Source organism: Perna viridis, chromosome 9 (assembly GCF_037379345.1).
Source record: "Perna viridis isolate PV_CMFRI_1.1 ecotype Kerala chromosome 9, ASM3737934v1, whole genome shotgun sequence".
NCBI classification, from domain to species: Eukaryota; Metazoa; Mollusca; class Bivalvia; order Mytilida; family Mytilidae; genus Perna; species Perna viridis.
In genome coordinates, this window is record NC_142453.1 from 39,624,912 (window position 1) to 39,646,224 (window position 21,313).

A 21,313-nucleotide genomic window follows, 5' to 3' on the forward strand; every position below is an offset into this window, starting at 1 on the left:
AACGTTTGTAATGTCCTAACTCGAAAACTGTATTTTGGATTTTGCTGAAAATTGAATACAACCTTATTTTATGGTACTAAACAACAGTTCTAAGTTTGAAAAAATATCATTAAATCATTCTCAAGTTATCAGTAATCATCTGGAAACCGTTGGGAGAACAGACAGACTGACAGATGGATGTTCACACAATTTTTTGGAAGTTATCACATAATACCTCGCACTTCATGTAGAGGGGTATATAACAATACAACCTGTATTACAGTGTCAAAAGAGGAGACATTTGTGGTAAAAATACATAGAACATGTAACAAATTACACAAAAGATAAAAAAAGAACAAGCCAAGCCAATTTAACATTGTACCATCATGAATAACAATGTAACTCCTTTATCAACAAGATTTCATTCTTCACATGATTGTTCAAACTTATAAAGATCATTCAAAATAGATAAGAGATAAGAGATAAGAGATACAACTGCATACCTGGAAGTCCTCCTTTTCTAAAATTAAGAGTCCATCACTTCTTAATAGTTATATCAAAATACACAGCTACCAAACATGTACCATATTTTGTAGTCCATATTAGTGTGTTTAAGTTTGAACAGACTTGGTTAGGCCATTGTTTATATATCATATTGAAACCATGAATAACATAAGCATGAGCACCACTACATCATGTACATGTATATACCCCATAGGAGGGATAAAATATTAGTGTGTTGTAACAAAGATAACTAGAGAGCAGCTTTTCCTTCCTATTTCCTAAATACATATACTAACAGTGTAATCCCCAGAAGACAAGACATCTTCTGGATGAGGAGTAAGGTCATCTATCAGCCATTTATATTTAGCCAGTGCCTGCGGATTAATGACTTTCAGTACACTGGATAGTCCCCATACAGTGTTGTGGTTCTTAACAGTGAAAAGGTATGGTAAGAAAGTCTCCTTCAAGGCATTTCCTGTAATCATGTTGTACAAGAGTTAGTTTTAAAATTGGTTGCAAGTGAGTTATTAGCAATGCATAAAAAAACTGCCAAAGTATTTTAGTTGGTAAAAATAATTACATGTAAATTACCTCTTCATAGAATACACAGTGTGGAGGTTCATCCTTGGGTATAAGTATGGGTGAACCATCACAAATTATGTAATAATAAACTAATTTGATTTGTAAAAAGGTTTGTGATAATGGTTGGTTCTCTTTGGATAACATAAGTTATTTTCTACAATTTAGTGTGGAACTGTGACATCATTAAGGTCTACAGTCCATGATTCAATTGATCCCTAACTAAATAAAGTTTTGATTAAGGAAAATCTTAATTCAAAATCAATTTCATTTAAAACGTTTTTTTAATTTTGACCAATTTAAACTTACCTAACCAACTTTGGGACAAATTACATTTTTTTTATAAACTGTCCGAAACTTGTTATATTGCATAACTTGGTAAAAAGGAAAAAAAAAACCACTTTACTTAAATTTTCCTGAAAGAAATCTATATATATATTTATGATAAAACTAGACCAAGTTGATCTAGTAACTACAGATACATCAATCATTCCAAATATTTGAAATGAAAAAGGAAGGTGACAACTTTGAACTGTTCATTCAATACATTCTTTGCTCCGAAAGACTGTGATTTGACATGGTTTATTCAAGCAGGTCTTTTATTATTGTCGTGAAATTAAACAACTTTGACTGATGGATGAACAGACAGATATGATCAAAACTGAATAGCACTCACATGTCAAAAAGGAAAATATAAAATATAAAAGTAGTAAACTTAACTCACTGAGTTTGTGTTGGATCTGTTCATCATTGAGCTGTTCCATGTGAAATCTGTAGATAAAAAAAAAGAACAGGTAAATTCTTGCAGGCATATACTGTGAGACTGACAGTTAAACAGTTAAGCAGTAGTCCATGGCCCAAAGCTTGTCAAAACGGAGGTGGGCCTGTAAAATTAACTACTACAGTCACTATATAAAAATTTCTGAAAAATGTATTTCAGGTCTGTGAACTGGAATGTTAGTTGTGAAGATTGATCTGAGATATAAATGTATGTACTTGTGATAAAGATAGCTTTCATTTTTTTAGAGCAGACACATAAATTTTGAAAGTAGGAGGATGATTGCTATTCAGAGACTTTTTTTAATTAACAATGGACCTTTCAGTTTTAGTATGACAATACTAATTGACTTCATTCTCTTACAGGTTATACTGGGGTATAAATGAACCATCCATCACAACCAACCTTTCAGCAAATTGTCTGAATCGCATAACAAATCCAGGATAGGGGTTATAGGGTAACTCATTTCTATCTAACAGTAACTTGATCAGGTCCTTAAAGTTCTCTTCAAGGCTTGTATTATCTAGATACTCCCTAAACTGTCTGATAAGTGGTGTGTTGTATCCCTCAGGGGCTTGGTATGTAGCTCGTGGCAAAACCTAAAAATAGATTTTTATCAAATTAAATTCCATAGATATCATCTCCTATGTGTACATGAAGTATAGACCAAATATATCTCTCAATTTATATTTTTTTCTCATTCTTTTGCCTTAAGTATTAATTATAAATTTTTAGTCATAAAAAAATTCACTTAATGTGTAGCTACATGTAAACTTTGCTAGTACAGCCTAAGGAGTTATTTACTCTAAGTCAATCAGAAGCTTCTGTATACATTTTCCTTCTACAGACAATCAGTTAATTCAATAACAGATTTCATACATCCCCTGTCACTGGAGAAGGGCACAAAAAAGAAAAAGACTAAAGGGAATCATATCAACACATCTCACACTTTAAAAGTTGATCTCCAAAGCCTTCTCAAGTTATCATGTAGAATGTGAAAGGACAGACAAACAGACAAATGATTGAGCAGCAATTTACAAAAGATTATTTAATGACTCACCTCTCCAGCTATAGAACCCTGTTCTGATTCTGTAGGTGAAGGTTTCCTCTTGGGTATCTTCCTACTACCAGGTTTATAACGTGCTCCAGCAGGCTAGTTGTAATATATATAGTTGTCATACAGTTATAAAAGTTTGTTGCATATGGCCGTAATTAAAAGAAAAAACAATGAATTGTAATTTGATTGGGAGGCAAGGGTAACATTAGTATTTCATGTTCCATTAACAGGTACAAGAAATAGATTATTATTAACTATCAATAATATAAACAAATTGCGAAGTCAAAGGATCTGTCATTAGTTTATAATATAGGGGCCCCATTAAAGGAATACAAGCAAGAGGACAGAAACTAATTCCATTCAGCAAACCCACTGCAGTCAAATAATTCAAAAACAGGTTCTACATTCTTATTCAATGAAAATTAAAGACACTAAATATTAAGACAAAATTATTAATTTTGATCAGGATTGTGCCAGTTTATACTTCTTCGTTTAAGTCTTTCTTGTTTCTCACTTCATTTTAAGTATGTGTCATGAACTATTAAGTAGTTATCTTTGTAAGAGTAATCAAGGGAACCAAGGTTATAGCGGTAATCAAAAGAATGTAATCCAGGGACAAACACCAGACATGGAAAACAGATATACACAACAAAGAACATAAAGTAACTAAAATCATACATACAAAGTAACAAAAGCAAATGAGCAACTCGGACTCCACTAAAAACTGGGCGCATGGACCAGGTGCACCGGTAGGGTAAGCGTCCTCTGCTTTTCTAGAAACACCCGCCGAGTTGCTCATAAAAAGTAAAGTCCGGGGTAGACAAACGAGGAAAAGAAAACTATGACCCGCTGAATAAATCAGTTTTCATGGTGCTGATGGATACACCATAATGATCCACGAGTTCATGATGATGACCATAAAACTTCTGTAGTGATGACTTCAATCTTGTAGCAACATAACCCTGTTCCAGAAGCCTATTTGTTAGAGTTCTAGCGCGATACAAAAAGTCTGCATAGTCCCGGCAAGCTCTGGCATAACGTATGAGTTGTGATACGAACACTCCATACGCAGGAGCCGAAGGGATGTTGCCACAGATGAAAGGAAAGTTGACAATTCTGAATGAAAAGTCATCACGTTTGTCGTAAAGTTTGGTCAATAGTTTTCCTTTACCATCGATTTCTAAGTGTAGGTCAAGATATGAGGCTGACTTCACAGTGTCTGTAGTATCTTTTATCTCAAGTTCTTTTGGGTAGATGCAATGTACCAAATCCCCGAAATTAGGATTGTTTAAAGATAACACGTCATCTATATAGCGTAAACTGAGATTGAAGGATCTAGCTAAACAATATTCTTTCTTTCTGATCAGATCAGCTATAAAGTCAGCCTTATAAGTCATCAAAAACCTAAAAAATGTGATACACCCCATAAAAATGGCTACATTTTTTATTTTTGTAATTAAGTTGTTTTATGGGTATATACTATGAAATGTGTAACTATTCATTCAAATCTGCCTGCTCTTAAGAGATAATCAATACTGAAAATTCAATAGATTCTGTTGTATTTGGCCCCGTGCAGGTCCGGGTGTTAAAAGAATAGGCCTGCAGCAGCGCTAAGCTTGTCATAAAAGGCGACTAAATAGTGCTCAGAACCCTAGCCAGGGGCTAGGGCGCTCTGCCCACAGAGCAACTGGGATGTGTGCCCCAGGTGGTGGAATGGGGTACCCCTGGCGTGTTACATGCTGGGGTTGTCAGGCTATAATACGGAAAACCTGACCGCAAACCATAGTGGTGCACCGTGTTGGGAAAGATGCCACGTTCCTCGCACGTTAAAGAACCCTACTGTGGTATTCGATAGGAGTAGGAACCTTTGCGCTCCGCCACAGGATGCAAAATTGCCCAACTTTACCCATCCCTCCCTTTTTCTAGTGGCAATCAAAATTTGTCGACCCTACTGTCCTTGTGTCCCATCCCGTTTTTCATTTCATCATCATTTCATGTTCATTTTATCACCCGTTTCATGTTCATCGTCTGAATATAGCTGAAATATTGCTGCTCGAACATTAAACCCCAACAAACAAAACAAACTGTTGTATTTGAGTGTCATTTACAGAGTTATCTCCCTTAATTTTGAAATCTACAGTGCATCCTATATAATTTTTATTTGCTAAAAATATGGGTTATATGAAAAAGTGAATATTAACTTCTGTTTACTATGGCAATTCAAACAAAATATCAAAAATAAAAATATGTAGGCTTTTTACCCATGAATCACATTTTGCATGATTCTTAGCTGGAGTGCTTAACTTACATGTAATATTGAGATTGTCATAAAACGATAAAGAAAAACACTGTCATCATACATGAATTTATTTTCTAATACTTTGAAAGATTTTGTACTTACCATCTTAAAATATTTTATACATTTTCAAAAAAGAGCCTCATCTTTTTCATACACATGCATGTACATGCATTGTCCTGTAATATACAAAATACAATTCAGGATCTTACTGAGACTGGTACATGTATACCGTTATAAAGCAAATTCTTTTCAAAATGTTGTGTATTTGCTGTGAATTTTAAAAGATTTGATGGAATCATTGTCTCAGGCTTTAGTTGGTTAATTATGATGACTGATACCAAGGAAAACATATTCTGATTTAAGTTTGTTCAATGATAAAATCTTCTTTGACACAAAAGGACAGAAAAGCACGAAAAAGGGTACATGCGAAATTATTTTTAACACTATATAACGCTAATCATTTTTGATACCTGTGATTATGCTCACTTGACAGAATTTGCAAAAATTAACAACTGCGAAAATTAATATGTTTACAGTAATTATGATAAATTCATGATACACAATCTAATGTCACTTGATGATTGAAAATGTTAACAAATTTAGGATCCAGTGTAAAAAAAAATTTTGATTGAGAAATACATGTACATATAAAACAGAACAGAACATATCTTTGTCGTAAATTTGACGCCCAAACATGAAAAGTGCAAACATATTTAAAGCCAAAACAAAGAAGTATGTTAAAAGATGTAAAAATGTACAATATTCAATAAGGGATATAGATGTATATAATAAATGATGGACCTGTAAAATGACCCAAAGTGTTGGACATATGTGTGCATTTAATAAACAACAATAGAAGCACCACATATTCTAAATATGCAACCATAACACTGCACTGGTCTCAAGCCCTATACATAGATGTTACAATAGGTACACCACTTATTTATAAGGAAGTGAAAATTTAACTTCTTTAGTTACTCTGAATATATTATACAATGTAGGTAAAAACAAGTACCATCTTTAAAAAAAAAGATAGCCGATGCACTCAAATTTTACTTCTAAGTTTCTACATTTCTTCAAGGAGTTATAGAAAATATTTATAAATCCTTGATTTCTTTCAAGAAAATAGCACATGGCACACAATTTCAATTTTCAATACAGTTTTTTCGAAAGCAATTTCAAATTTTCTATACATTTTTTGCGTTTCCATAGAAAAGTGTCCTTAAGGTCAAAGGCTAAAAAGCGAAACCATACCGACTATCGGTAAAATGATTTCAGCATGCAGGATGAGAATGCTGCTGACAAAGGTAAATGTAGGTGTGTTTCCATGATAATATGGTACTCAAGGGAGCTAAATAGCAACAAGATCCTAATTCGGTACCAAGAAAACCTGTCATTTTTCCACAAAAAAGGTGTATATACAGTATTATAAATAAGAAAACCTCAATAAAATACGTTTTTTTTCTATAACTGCTTCCTACTGTATATTAAATTTGAGTGTAGCAGGTCGATCCGCCCCCTTACTTTATAAATAGTTTCTTATACATTTTAAATAAACGTTTATACTGCTCATCGAAGTAACTGGTGAAGAAAAGTTGATCTGTGCTCGATTTTTGGTATCAAATGTAAACATTCCAATATGGGACATACTAAACTGTACAACACATTTCCGGAATGTTTTTTGCCTTTTTTTTTTATAGTTATGCAAACTTTCGTCTTGAATTTTATGATAAATATAATTGAACTTTGAGAGTCGTGCATTTAAAAAAAACTAATTAACATTTTTTCAATTTAATCTACATATCTAATAAAAAAAATGTTGATCGGGATCACATGACATAATTTTTACTAAAACAAAAACAAATAAAATGGCTGCGCCCCATGAACATGTGCAAGAAAAAGGAAAAGTTATAAAATCTATTAGTAAATCAGCGAATGAGAAGAGATTAATTGTTATATTAGAACGAGCTTCTCTAGAATCAGTTAAGGTATAGCTTATTTCTTAAAATTTTATGGTCACTTTTCTTGGACCTGAGCATATAATTATACTTACAGACAATAATACTAATAGTGGTTGAAAAGGCCTGTATTGGCTGTAAGGATGATAAATGTTGATAAGAGTGTAGCAGAGGATTATATGATGTCTCTGGGGACCATCTCAAGAATGCTTTTTTCACGCACACACACATTGTTGTTGAGCTCACTTTGTGTTTGCTATAATACCTGAAGTTAATTTAAACTAGAAATCCGGATTTGCAATTAAAGCCACCAGTTAGAGAATTCATACCCAGTAAAACAAATTTCTCAAATCATACCCATTTGAACTGTTCATGTCAATATTGCACATACAAATGTAGGTAACGCATTCACTCAATAGTCTTCAGGTCTTCACACAGACACTTGCTTCAATCACAGTCATATTTGAAGGTAAACAGCCATTGATAGAAGCAACTGCCTAGCTGTGATATTCTCAGTTTACGAAGGCAAAACAGTTACACTTGTACACTAGTAGATTATTGACGAATAACATGAGAGAAAATGACCTAATACTGTATTTAACTTACACTTTAATGTTATCTAAAAAGTTAAATTCTGCAATAAAAGAAAAAGGTGATGACTGAAGTATTGTCTTACATGTATTAGTGTCAGTTTTTGCTAGAATCAGGTAGTGGGTGCAACATGGTATAAAAAAACACCATTTTGAATATTTAATTTGACTATTTGCACCATCAGAATCAAAGAAATAGGACAATATTATATCAAACATGTATCACTTTCAGTGATTGGGATTAAAATTTTGGGACTATGGCCCCCTTACCCTTCAACTCAAATGGACATTTTCAATTTCAATGGGCCATTCTAAAAAAACATTGCACAGAATTTGGTATAGCGCATAAGGCCGGCTAGACGTAGATACTGAAGACCAAATGTAGCATAAACAAACTTTAATTTACACTGCAGATCAATTGCTTGTTAAGAGTTAACAATTAAAGTGTCAATTTGTTGTCACATCAAATCACTGTCGTTTGAGTTTTTATACTAATGTATTGTCTAGTGCTTTATCATAGTCCACAGATCCCCCATCAGTGAGACCCTAACTTGGCTATTAAATTAGTTATTCACAAATGATAGGAAAGAGTCTATTTTTTTGTTTGGCAGCAAATCAGATTTTGTAATTTTTTTGGGTGCTTCAGGACCAGATAATATAACTCTACCATTATTAATATTTTCAATAGGGGTTCATAATATTGTCCAGCTGACAAGTTAGTTTCTACAACAATTGCAGTTTGATTCTGGTTACCATCATTAATATTTTTTTAGGCTTTGAAAAAGATAATTTTTCTGTTTTGCATTTTCTTCTGTTTTGGGTCTAGCTTAAAAATGTCCTTGGTAGCATTTTCAATTTCAAATGGGACCGCTAGTCCACACTTTTCTGATATTATCAAATTATTTTTATTCTTTGTTTATTGTTCTTTCAAACGTGTTAGCGATCAAGAATATATAATCTAAAAAATTGACAAAGTACCATTTCATTCCCAGGTGTTCAAATCCCCTCAGAAACGTGGCGATCGAACATCCAGATCCGCCTGAAGCTAATAAAAACATTGTTAAAAGACACGTTCATGCCTTTTTTACTGTCGCAAGTAGTGGACAACACTCCACCACCAATGATGGAAACTTAATGCGTGCACATGACGCAACACATAAGTCACTCCATGCGCCATTCTTAGAGGAAATAAGATTATGGCACATGGTGCACGGTGATCTAAATCACTGCACTTTGGTAAATAGATTTATAATTTCATTTAATGCACTGAAACTGAACATTTCAAGGGCAGATAACTCTGTAGAAAACCTGATTTTTCTGAAAACATGGATAGTGACAATGTATCCATCGGCGCTATGAAAACTGATTTGTTTAACATGTCATAGTTTTCCTTTCCTCTTCTGACCACCCCAGATTTGACTTTTTATGAGCAATTTGGCGGGTGTTTCTAGAAAAGCAGAGGATGCTTACCCTACCGGTGCACCTGGTCCATGCTCCCAGTTTTTAGTGGATTCAGAGTTGCTCATTTGCACTTGTTACTTTGTATGTATGATTGTAGCTACTTCATGTTCTTTGTTGTGTTCGTCTGTTTTCCATGTCTGGTGTTTGTCCCTGGATTACATTCTTTTGATTACCGCTATAACCTATAATATTGAAAAGTTTTGAGCAAATCCAGTGATGCAGAGATTAGATAATGGCCTTTGCAAATAGAGAAAGCATCCTTGCGTGAAATTGTATATTTATATTGATGGGTTTTTGACATACATGTTTCTGGTTTTTCCCATTTGCCTGATTCTTACAAAAACTAATACTTACATTTTATGTAAGTGCTTGTCCTTCGCCACTTTTTAATTACAAAGTTTCATACCACTAACAGGTAGACATAGATTTTAATGGTTAAGCCCCAATTTTTAAAGAATAAGGGCAAATAATACATGTTTGTACTATGTTATATACTGTAAGTTCTTACTTAATCTGTTGTTTCATAGGAATGGAGTACATAGATGTAGATCAAAATGGTGATAACCTGATTGTTCATTTGTTTAATAAATTTTTGAAAAATTATTACAATAAAATTAAGATGCCATGCTCATTAGGATCTGGGGTTGGCAAGGGTTTAAAATGTACTAAAAATCTCTATACCATTCCCCTTGTAGAAGACTTATATTGTGTGTAGCAATTTTCGTGATCAAGTAATAACTCAAAATCTCAGCATTACATGTATGTAAAATATCTGGCGGAATTCTGACAACAACAAAATTGATCCCCACAGATAAAAGTATTTGGACAGTCCCTAATTTGTTGTACATGTATGTTCACTGTTATATTATGTTTAATTTGATCTTTTAGGTTGGCAAACAGTTCGAGCTACTGAATTGTGATAAACATAAAGGGCTTGCTAAAAAGTTTAAAAGAGACATCTCTCAATGTCGCCCAGACATTACACATCAGGTATTTCAAAACATTTAGAGATGACTTATATTTACCTCCAAAAAAGCCATTATCTTGGGTCAGTGTTTTAGCCACGAATTCTTCAAAAACTTCCCCAAAAAATGCTTAACATTATCAAAGAAAATCAATCTGAAAAAAAAAGACTCTCTGATCCTTGATGTTTTCCACAGATCTGAAATGTCTAGTAAACTGAATATTCAAAACTTGAGGAAAATAACAGTGCGAGATTTTTTATGAAACAGGGGACAGATACAAGGTACCCTAGTCATTAAGGTAAAAAGGTATGATTTTTGAAGTCATTATCACAGAAAATTATAATTGTAAAATTGATAGTAAGTTATGACATGTCAATATTTTTTCTGTTATGACATCATAACATATGACTAGTTTTACTTTTATGACTTTTTGTGAAATCAATCACAGGGTTTTGCTATTTGTGAATTATTCTGTGTTCTTATACTGAAAGAAAATTTACTTTCTTGGCACAGGAGAGAAAGAATGGAAATTTTGGCTCAGTTTAGGGATAATCTTACAAGTCATTTAATTAAACAATAAAGAAATCAGAACTGCAATGAACTGGTTGTTATTGGACTTCTTCACTCACACTGTTTTAACCATGCTCAAACGAGAACATCAAACAAGTAAGGTGATCTGCAATAATTTATAAATTATTAATTCAAATTAAAAAAGAATTATATTTTGAACACTCGGTTCAGTTATGTCTGAAATTGTTATGTTTTTAGTGCTTATTGATGTTAATGGACAGTCCACTGAACAGAGCAGGTTTGTTACAAGTTTATATCCACACAGAGAAAAATGTTCTCATAGAAATAAATCCACAGACTAGAATACCAAGAACATTTGACAGATTTTGTGGACTAATGGGTATGTTAACAATCTATGCGAAACTCATAAGATTTTTATTAGCTCACCTGGCCTTGAGGGTCATGTGAGCTTTTGACATCACTAAGTGTCCTTTGTCATCCATTAACTTTTTCAAACATCTTCTCCTCTATGAAACTACTGGACAGATGGTAAATAATTTTGGATTAATGTTCCTTAAGAAACATGTATGTTAAACAATCTGTGTGTGGATATTGGTCTGGCAAAAAAAAAGGCACGGCTGCTGATAATAAAAATAGATCATAGGGGTCAAATTTCGGAGAAGTAGTTGGATTTAGCTAAATTATGGCAGAAAGTTAGTAAAATTGTTCAGCATGATGAGACGGGCTTATGCTGAAATTTTCTGAATGATCTGTTGAGGGATAAATTAGTTATGGGTTCTGAAATGGATTTTTTTCCCAAATTTTTACATTTCCGCCTTAAAAAATCTTCGCAGTTTTTAGTGGAGTCTGAGTTGCTCATTTACATTTGTTACTTTGTATTAATTCTTTTAGTTATTTTGTGTTCTTTGTTGTGTTTGTCTGTTTTCCATGTCTTGTCTCTGTCCCGGGATTACATTCTTTTGATATCCGCTAGAATCTTGGTTCCCTTGATTACTCTGTCTCTACAACTACTGGATGGATTTTAACCGAACTATGCGTGACTGTTATTTAGGATATCCTGGACAATTCCTGCATGGGGATTTTTGATGTGTTGAATAACATGGCCCCCATAACTAAAAATAGACCATAGGGGTCATATTGCAGAATTTTGCAAATAACTCGAAAATAGTTAGGTTTAAAAATCTGGCAGGGAGTAAAATTGTTCAGCATGATGAGATGGACCTTTGCTGTAATTTTTTAGAAAGAACCATTGACTGATGTGTAAGAATTTTTCCCAAATTTCACATTATCAACTATGAAAGTCTTCTCGTCTGAAACTACTGGATGGATTATAACCAAACATTACATGAATGTTTGTTAATATAACCTTAACAATTTGTGTGTGTGGAGACTTTTGTTCTGTGGAAAAAACATGGCCACCATTACTTAAAATGGTAAAACAGTCATATGCAAAAATTTTCATAAAATCTGTTGATTTATGTTGGAGTTATTGCATTGGAAAAGCCAAGAAGTGACTATGAGAGATTTATTTTATAATATGAAAACCAGATGAATAACCAAGATACCACTCTATTGTTTAAATGATTCTAGTGACAATAGTACAGTGGGGTCAAGAGTCAAGATTTAGAAGGCTAAAAAAATCTATTTTTTACCATGTGAATGATTCAGGCTCTCTTGTTAGTACACCAGATACATATGATAAATACTTTGTTGGGAAGTTGGGAATTACAATGTAGGCCTGGATGGTCTGAATTGTTTAATAAGAATTATTGTTGAAGTTTTTAGTAATTCATTCAAGTACTGATCAATAAAATCTATCTGGTAAGACAATAGAAAATGTCCTGTTAAAACTATGAAAGCTTTCCATAGACAGTGTTATTGATGAATATAAATTAATGTTAGTCCACCCCCACAAGAGACAATTTATGCATACAGTGTATTGTGGATACAGATGGTCAGTCTCCTAGGAAAACATGTGCTTTGAATGGATATTATCTGTACTTTATTATGAACTGTTTGATCAACAAACCATTGTCCTTCAGTCTTACATAAATTCCTGATTTATGACATACATGTGTAGTTTGACTTTTATTGTGCGCACAAGACAGTGTATTCAAATTTGTTCATTTTATAGGCTAATCCCTTTTTGGGATTCCGCACTGGAGGTATTTTTTGTTTTGACCACCACAGACCACCAGCATTGAATCCCAGAAGGGTTTATTTATAGGTCAAATAGAATGAATAAACTCAGCTTAACCCTGTATGCATACATCATTTGTACATGTTGACTCTCTCTCATTAAGAGGGTGACTCCCACAAAATCAATGAAAATTTTAGAATCTCTCACATAAAATGTCAGATTTGTGGGAGGTTTTTGATTAAAATTACTATATTTTCTGTGAAAAATACTAAAAAAAAATTGAATTTTTACATAAAAAATTGTTTTGTACAAAAATTTTCCCTATCAGACAGTATCAGTGGGGCAGAATCCCCCACATGAATCATTTACAGGTTAACAGGTATGTGTATAAATTATATTTGGTATGCTGTAATCACCTTTGTTGTTAGAAATACATGTATTATGATTATGATAAAAAACTGAATATGTAAAAACAAAAATTATGCATTGTAGTTGCATAACTATAGTAAAGAAACTATTTATCATTGTATTTTTTTTCAACACTTTTTAAACCCAGCTCTGATTTCTCTTTATTTACAGTACAGTTGTTACACAAATTAAGTATACATGCTGCAGATGGACCACAGAAATTACTTAAGGTGAGTATTCAGTAAGTGAACATCATATAGTGATAACTATGGGCAGATGGCTTGACATTGATCATTTAAGATGATACATGTATCTGTTCACGTCACTATTTTCTTAGCTCTTTGGCTTTTTGTAACAATCCAAGGAGTACCAGGCCAGTTTATGGCTTACATGACATATTTTATTTTCATAATTTGATTTAGATTGACTCTGTGTTATTTTTCATTACTTTGTCATTAGTGAGAAAATCATTGAAACTTTTGACCAAAATTAAGATTTCACAAGTAATGGGATCATGATTTATCTCTACAGTGCGGCATGAACTTTTAAAATCAACTTCTCAATTTAATAGTTTAAATCACTCCAACATGCAATGGAGCTTGGATCATCTGACACATGATCCATTGTCAGCACTTTTATAAACCAAACTTTGATATTTCTATTAATTAGCAGTACATTTGTTTTTTATAAGAAATTTTATAAGAATTTGAAAAGGCAAAATGGAAAAAATCAGAAAGTTAGGGCATATTTATGTACATATTTTCTAAAAACAAATGAATTCATTCTTGTATTGAAATATTTGCCATCAATCTGAACTAATTACATTGTATTTAGAAATTTCTGCAAACAAAATGTCCTATCTTGAGTGTGTGTGTATGAGAGAATCTGTTTTTTCTTTATTTTTCTTTATACAGTTTGTTAAATTCACTGTCTTGTGTAAAAGGTTATCAAATTTTATTTGTAGTAATGAGTATTTGTGTAGAAATATTATCAATGAATGTAAGAGGCCTACCATCAAATATTAAGAAAAGAGTAGACATTTTTAATTGGGTAAAACAAAAAATGCATCCATTATTTTTTTACAAGAAACCCATAGCACTGAGGTGGTAGAAAATAAGTGGGAAGATGAGTGGGGTCGTAAGTGTTATTTCAGTCATGGTGATAGTAAGAGTGCCAGTGTGTGTATTATGTTCAAGTCAGGTCTTCAATATGACGTCCATAATTCAATCATTGATCAACATGGTAGATACACTGTGTATCATATTAGATATAACTATCTTTGTGCACAGATTTACTTCTGTATGTTTGTATGGTTATAATTTAGATAGACCTAACTTTTTCGATGAATTTCTGTTTCATGCTGTTAAATTCAGCAATACAAGCTATATATTCCATGGATGTAATGTACTGCATGACAGGAACCCAAAAGCTAGAGACAAGATAGAGGAAATAAAAATCTCCTTAGAATTGCTAGACCATGGAGAACATGTTATCCTGATGAAAAAAGGTTTACATGGTGTCAGTCTAGTCCTTTAAAACAGAGCAGAATAGATTATTTTCTTATTTATTGGGATATTTTTTGTCTTAGCAAACAAAAAATATCCACAGAAACAAGAAAATAATCAGCAAAAATGGAGGCTGGATATAGAACTGATCATTCTGCAATCACTTTTTCATTTGCAGCATCCTTTTCAAAAAGAGATAGGGGATACTGGAAATTTAATGCTCAACTGCTGAGAGATATAGATTATTGTCATGTTATCAAGCAATGCATCAGAGACTTGATTGATGAGTACTATGCTGGTGGTGACAAATCTGATCTATTACAAGTTGAGTTATCCTGTAGTGATCAATTATTCTTTGAAGTATTAAAAATGAAGATCAGAAGTGAGACCACTAGTTATGGTATTCAAAAATCAAAAGAAAATAAAAAACAATTCAGTAAATTAGAGACAGAAATAGAGCAATTAGAAAAAGATGTAAACGAAAATTCTTCAGAAAACTTATCATTGTCTTTGAATCCGAAAAAAATTGAGTTAGAAATTCAAAGACAAAATCTTGTTGAAAGCATCATTCTCCGTTCTCATGCAAATTGGCATGAGAGTGGAGAGAGATGCACAGAATTTTGTTTTCAATAAAACCATGACTGAGATCATTAGTGATGATGGTATATGTGTGTCATATCAATAGAAAATATTATCTGAACTGACACAATTTTACAAAAAATTATTTAAATCTTCCCACAAACCCATAGAAAACTTCGATTTTTTTAATCATGTCAATCAGCTGAATGAAGAACAAAAAAAATCATGTGAAGGTAATCTGACATTTGATGAGTGTAGTAAGGTGTTGAGCAGGATGCAAAATGGAAAAAAGTCCTGGCTTTGACGGCTTTTCAGTTGATTTTTATAAATTTTTTTTGAAACATATTGGACCCTTCCTATTTAGATCACTAAGATATGGCTACAATTGAAGAGCTTTTTCAAATTTTCAATACCAAAGTATCATTACCTGCATTCCTAAGGTAGGGAAAGAAAGAAGATTCATAAAAAAAATGGAGACCAATTAGTCTGATGAACACCGATATGACAGTAGCATCAGCTGTCATTTCCTTTTGAATTAAACAGGTTCTTTCTTCCATTATTAATGATTCTCAAAAAGGGTTTATGGAAAATAGATTGATTGGAGAGAATACCAGATTACTTTATGACCTGATGCATTATTTAGAAGAAAATAATGAGGAAGGTCTATTGTTACTTACTGATTTTGATTCAGTTGAATGGGATTTCATTACAAAAGCACTACAAAGTTTTAATTTTGGAGAATCTCTTTGTAACTGGGTTGATATTTTATATAAAGGGACAAAAAGTTGTGTGATAAATAATGGACACTTATCAAATTTCACAAAAATGTTTTAATGATTTTTATTTGTTATCTGGGCTAAGAATGAACACTTCAAAGACAAAAGTGCTATGGGTAGGTAGTAAAAAGTTTTCAAATTTGATCTTATGCCCTGACATTAAACTTGATTGGTCATTTTCAAATTTTAGGTATCTTGGCATAGATTTTTCATTAGATTTAAGCTCAATGGTATTATTGAATTTTAAAAGGAAAATAAGAGAATTAAAAGGTTTACTAAAAAGCTGGCAACATAGAAAGCTGACACTTAAGGGTAAAATCACTGTAATAAAAAAATCTAGCAGTTCCAAAGCTTATACATTTATTTACAGCATTGCCTAATATAAATCAATCTTTGATTAATGGCTTAGATAGAATGTTTTACAGTTTTATATGGGATGGAAAAACGCTCATAGCTGACATAGAAGGTGAGGGATTAAAGATGGTTCCTCTACATTCTTTTATTATGTATTTGAAAATTGGGTGGGTGAGAAGGCTCTTTTTACAAAAAGGAGGAGTAAAAAGAAGGAGAGTGGCAAGGTTTGCTTAATAATGAATTAAAAGACTTGGGGGAGGGGAATTGGGGGGTTCAGAGCCTTTTCTTTACAGAAGGGAAAGTTATTAGAAATATAAAAAATATTAAAAATTCGTTTTGGAAAGATGTGTTTTATGCCGTATCATTATCTAAACCATTACAAAAACTTACAGATGTTAATGAGTGCTTAAGCTTAGATATTTAAAATTTTGTGCCTTTACAAGATTTTTCTGACTTTATTAAGTGGAAAGACTCAAATGTCAAATATCTTAGTGATGTATTTGATATAGTGGGGCAAAAATTCCTCACCTTTACAGAACTGAAATGTAAAGTACATACATAAAACTTTGTGAAATATTTTTCCTTAATATCAAGTATTCCTACTGATTTAAGACAATTTATTAAAAAAATGTAGACAACACAGTGATACACACTGTTGAGGATTCATTTTTGAAAATGCTTGTTAATAATAAATGTATAGATTTATTTATCGTCATTTAGTGAAATTACAATGCTATCTTCCCCATGAAAAATTTTGGAAATGGGAAAGTGAATCATATACTGAAATTCCAGATGGAAAAAATATTTTTTTGTTCTGAATTAGAAGTGTTGTAGTAATGCTTATCTTGCCAATTTCAAATACAAGTTTGTACATTGAGTTATACCTACAAATATGTTTTTGTACAAGATTCATATAAAAGATTCAAATTTGTGTTCTTTTTGTAACCATAGTATAGAGACTATAGAACATCTGTTTTTTGACTGCTTAGTCACTTCAAATGTCTTACATGATTTTCAGATTTTTCTTAGAAAATATTATTTTTTGGTGTTCAAAAATTGGTTTAGAAAGGATTTATCTGATTCCAGTGAACCCATTTATCCAAAGAAAAACCAGACCCAGTCATTTTTGTCAGCAATATGATTTAACAAAATATTTATTATACTTTTTCTATTAGAAATATTTCAGTCTTTTTTTTATTTCAAATTGTAAATTGAAATGTATGTATCATGAAATGATTGTCTCTTGAGCAGGAAAGAGTGAGAGTGAGTAAGCGTGATAACTGCAAAAAAAAACTCTTTCAAATTCATATAATATAGTGAGGATTATTTACAAAACCCCATTACACTCTAGTCAGTTAGTGATGTAGGTGGATGTTATAAAACCCTGACTATATTCAAAAAGAAATAAAAAATAAAAAAAAGTTCAGGGATCATGATTTATCTCTACAGTGCGGCATGAACTTTTGATATCAACTTCTCAATTTAATAGTTTAAATCACTCCAACATACAATGGAACTTGGATCATCTGACATGATCCATTTTCAGCACTTTTATAAACCAAACTTTGATATTTCTATTAATTAACAGTACATATGTTTTTGTAAGAATCAGGCAAAATGGGAATAATCAGAAACATGCATGTCAAATCCCACCAATCGGACTATATAATTTCACCCAAGGATACTTTCTTTATTTGAAAGAGTAATCAGAGGGACAAAGATTCTTGTGAAAATCAAAATAATGTAATCCATGGACAAAGACCAGACATGGTAAGCAGACATACATAACAAATAACATAAACTAACCAAGATAATACCTACAAAGAAATAAAAGTTAATAAGTAACTTAACTAAAAACTGGGAGCATGGACCAGGTGCACTGGTAAAGATCATTACTTGATCTCTGCATCACTGGATTTGCTCAAAAGTTTTCAGTAGAATGTTACAAAAATGAGGTTTTTGACAGAGTTGTCTGCCCTTGAAATGTTCCTTTTCATTGCATTTTAATGAAATTATAATTCGATTTACCAAAGTGGTATGAAAATTCTTGTATTTTTTCCTTGGTTTATGAGCAACTCGTCGGGTATTTCTAGAAAAGCAGAGGATGCTTACCCTATAGGTGCACCTGGTCTATGCTCCCAGTTTTTAGTGGAGTCCGAGTTGCTCATTTGCTTTTGTTATTTTGTATGTATGATTTTAGTTACTTTACGTTCTTTGTTGTGTATGTGTGTTTTCCATGTCTGGTCTTTGTCCCTGGATTACATTCTTTTGATTACCGCTATAACCTTGGTTCCCTTGATTACTCTTTGATTACCGCTATAACCTTGGTTCCCTTGATTACTCTTCCAAATAGTCAAATCAAATTTTCAAAATGGTGGGTTATTTGAATCATACCATATTTTTACAGACTGACACTTAGAAGTATACATGATGCAGATGGATCTTAACCTGTTTCAGAACGAAACATATTGAGACATGATGAGAACTTTTCAGCTTTTAATAAAAATGTATTTGAGAAGTTGTGAAAGATTTATGGTATTAACATTAAATGATTTGTCAGTTGATAAGGTGTATAACTGGTTATTTTAGGCCAACTAGGCTTTTAAAAAAAATAGCTTTTGTTAACCGAGTGACACTTTCTTGTAAGTAAATTTTGAGTGTGCATGTTAGTACTTGATGTAACTGAATAGGACAACCTTTCATGGTATGGGTAAGGCCGTAGAGGATCTGCAATGGTATACAAATACAGCAACACCAAGTACATAATTCACATTTTATACTAATTCTTATTCATAAAGATATGTTATGAAAACAAAAATTTTATTTTAAAAAATCTCATTGTAATTAAGGATCAATATTTGATCATGTATTTACCCAGTTAGCACAGCTGTGAGGTTTTTGTGGTTTTGATTGGCTCAAAGCCTATAGTACTGTCTGACATTAGTTAGAACTGTAGCAGTAAATTTGATTTATTTTCAGTTGAGTGTTAATTATTTTTAAACTTAGTTTCAGTGACAACCCAGGTCTGGGTCTTCAAAGGATTTATCTGATTCCTGTGAACCCATTTATCCAAAGAAAAACCAGACCCAGTCATTTTTGTCAGCAATATGATTTAACAAAATATTTATTATACTTTTTCTATTCACGTTTAGACCTTGCACTTAGATTTTGATGTTTGAATTGTTCTATTATTGATGCTTCTGTATTTTGTTCGCCAACATGTAGTAATTTATAGAGAAGTATATTTCACCTTTCATTTGTATTATAGGTGATAAAGAACCCAATAATAGACCATTTACCTGTTGGGTGTAAAAAGATTGGCACATCTTTCCAGGCAGATATTACTGATGTAAGAGATATGGTACCTCAGAAAGAACCTATTGTGTTTGTTGTAGGAGCCCTGGCCCATGGCAGCGTAAGTAACAGGAATATAGTTATATAGAGGTCAGTTTGATGGTAAAATTAAGGGCAACTAGGACCACCTAAAGACAATATTTATAAACAAACAGGGAGCAACCCAGACACCAACATAAGTTTGAAACATGATCAAGGTATGAATTATGGATTTATTTGGCAAGATTTCTCCAATTTGTTTGCCTCTGGTCAATCTTTATCAGAAAATAAATTTAATGAATGCATTTTTCAAATGTTTATTTACCTGGCTTTTGGGAACAGTGAAGAGTTCTAGAATTACTACTTAAACCACCCAATCTAATGAAATTAGAACTATCCATTTTCCTATTCTGTCACTACTTTTTAGAATCCCGGAGTTTTGCTCTTTGAATAATGCTGTCACAATTATGAAAGATCAAAATGATTAGAAAGGTCATCAGAACAGAAAGTAGAAATGAGTCTTGTTAGATTCTACATGCAATTACTGAATGGAACATCTAATAGGTCTTATTAAGATAAATATTATTCACTTGAAATGCATGTGAATCGAGCTTCACATTTAATTTACATGATTTTTAGTCGAAATTCACTCAGAATGAACTTCATGTGAAAAGTTCACATGAAATTCATATGAAGGCTCAATTTGCATGAATTCCTTAAACTCAGTAACAAATTTTGTTTGCTCATTTCAGGAGGAATTCTCCTGAAATTCATTTGAATATTATGTGAAAATCATGTGAAATAATTTTGCCTGTGTATCACAATAAGATCTCTGTTATCAAACACTACTTTATTGTATGTATATTTTCTACCACATTGCAGGTTGATATAGACTACACAGAAGACACAGTATCTATTAGTAACTACCCACTATCCGCTGCATTGACTTGTGCTAAACTGTGTTCTGCTTTTGAAGAAAAATGGGGTGTTATATAAAATAAAATGATTTGTTATTTTGTTGTACACATTTGTATTATGATTTTATATGTCATGTTAATGTACAAAGGTAAAGGTATAAATCCATCCCTCCCTAATTGTGGTCTGAGAATTAAGCAAGAGTTATCATAGAATGGCAGAAGTCATTCTCAACCATATGAAGATAGGATGGATAATTATTTCAATTTCTTGTCTAATTACTTATGATTTTGAAATAAAGGCAGAAAAAAATTGGTGACACAGTTAATATGGAGAAACTGTCAGAAAGATTGACACAAGTTCTTAAAAGACAAATTCAAATTCAAATAAGTTTATTAAAGAAAACTCACATGGAGCATAAAAGAACAATATCACATATACATAAATACAGCTAACACAGATGACATACAATTAATACCAAGGGAGACAACCTAATTTCTATGTAATACACATCTTGAATGATGGAACATAAAGAATGTCAATTTTTAATTTCATTGCTATTACTTTTGTTAAATATACTTGGACTTAAAAATCTAGATAAA

General features: G+C 32.3%; 2 protein-coding genes across 3 annotated transcripts in view; one reads left to right on the forward strand and one right to left on the reverse strand.

The window, feature by feature from the left end:
- Positions 1-7,065, reverse strand: part of LOC148608467 (uncharacterized) — a 28,324-nt gene extending 21,259 nt beyond the window's left edge. Inside the window, exons 1-6 of one of the 2 annotated variants that reach the window (XM_088546745.1) lie at positions 6,742-7,065; positions 5,299-5,372; positions 2,901-2,993; positions 2,246-2,439; positions 1,787-1,833; positions 780-958 (exon numbers count right to left, since the gene is read on the reverse strand). In XM_088546745.1, coding sequence (XP_088402871.1) covers positions 780-958; positions 1,787-1,833; positions 2,246-2,439; positions 2,901-2,993; positions 5,299-5,301 — 516 coding nt within the window. In that variant the 5' untranslated portion in view covers positions 5,302-5,372; positions 6,742-7,065. Of the gene's footprint in view, positions 1-779; positions 959-1,786; positions 1,834-2,245; positions 2,440-2,900; positions 2,994-5,298; positions 5,373-6,720 lie in introns of both variants that reach the window. The other variant, XM_088546746.1, reaches the window with a different exon arrangement.
- LOC148608469 (ribosomal RNA small subunit methyltransferase NEP1-like) lies at positions 7,045-20,819 on the forward strand. Its single transcript, XM_088546752.1, has 6 exons — positions 7,045-7,184; positions 10,094-10,195; positions 10,939-11,080; positions 13,421-13,479; positions 19,732-19,878; positions 20,679-20,819. The coding sequence occupies exons 1-6, from the start codon at positions 7,065-7,067 to the stop codon at positions 20,790-20,792; spliced, it is 684 nt and encodes a 227-aa protein (XP_088402878.1). The 5' UTR covers positions 7,045-7,064; the 3' UTR covers positions 20,793-20,819.
- Positions 20,820-21,313: the final 494 nt, after the last annotated feature.

What these genes read in the sequence shown, in the direction of transcription:
- LOC148608469 (XM_088546752.1), top strand. Translation starts at nt 7,065, where the DNA reads ATGGCTGCGCCCCATGAACATGTGCAAGAAAAAGGAAAAGTTATAAAA. An exon ending in CAGATTTTGTGGACTAATGG is followed by an intron (nt 11,081 to 13,420) that starts GTATGTTAACAA and finishes CTTTATTTACAG; the next exon opens with TACAGTTGTTACACAAATTA. An exon ending in GAGCCCTGGCCCATGGCAGC is followed by an intron (nt 19,879 to 20,678) that starts GTAAGTAACAGG and finishes ACCACATTGCAG; the next exon opens with GTTGATATAGACTACACAGA.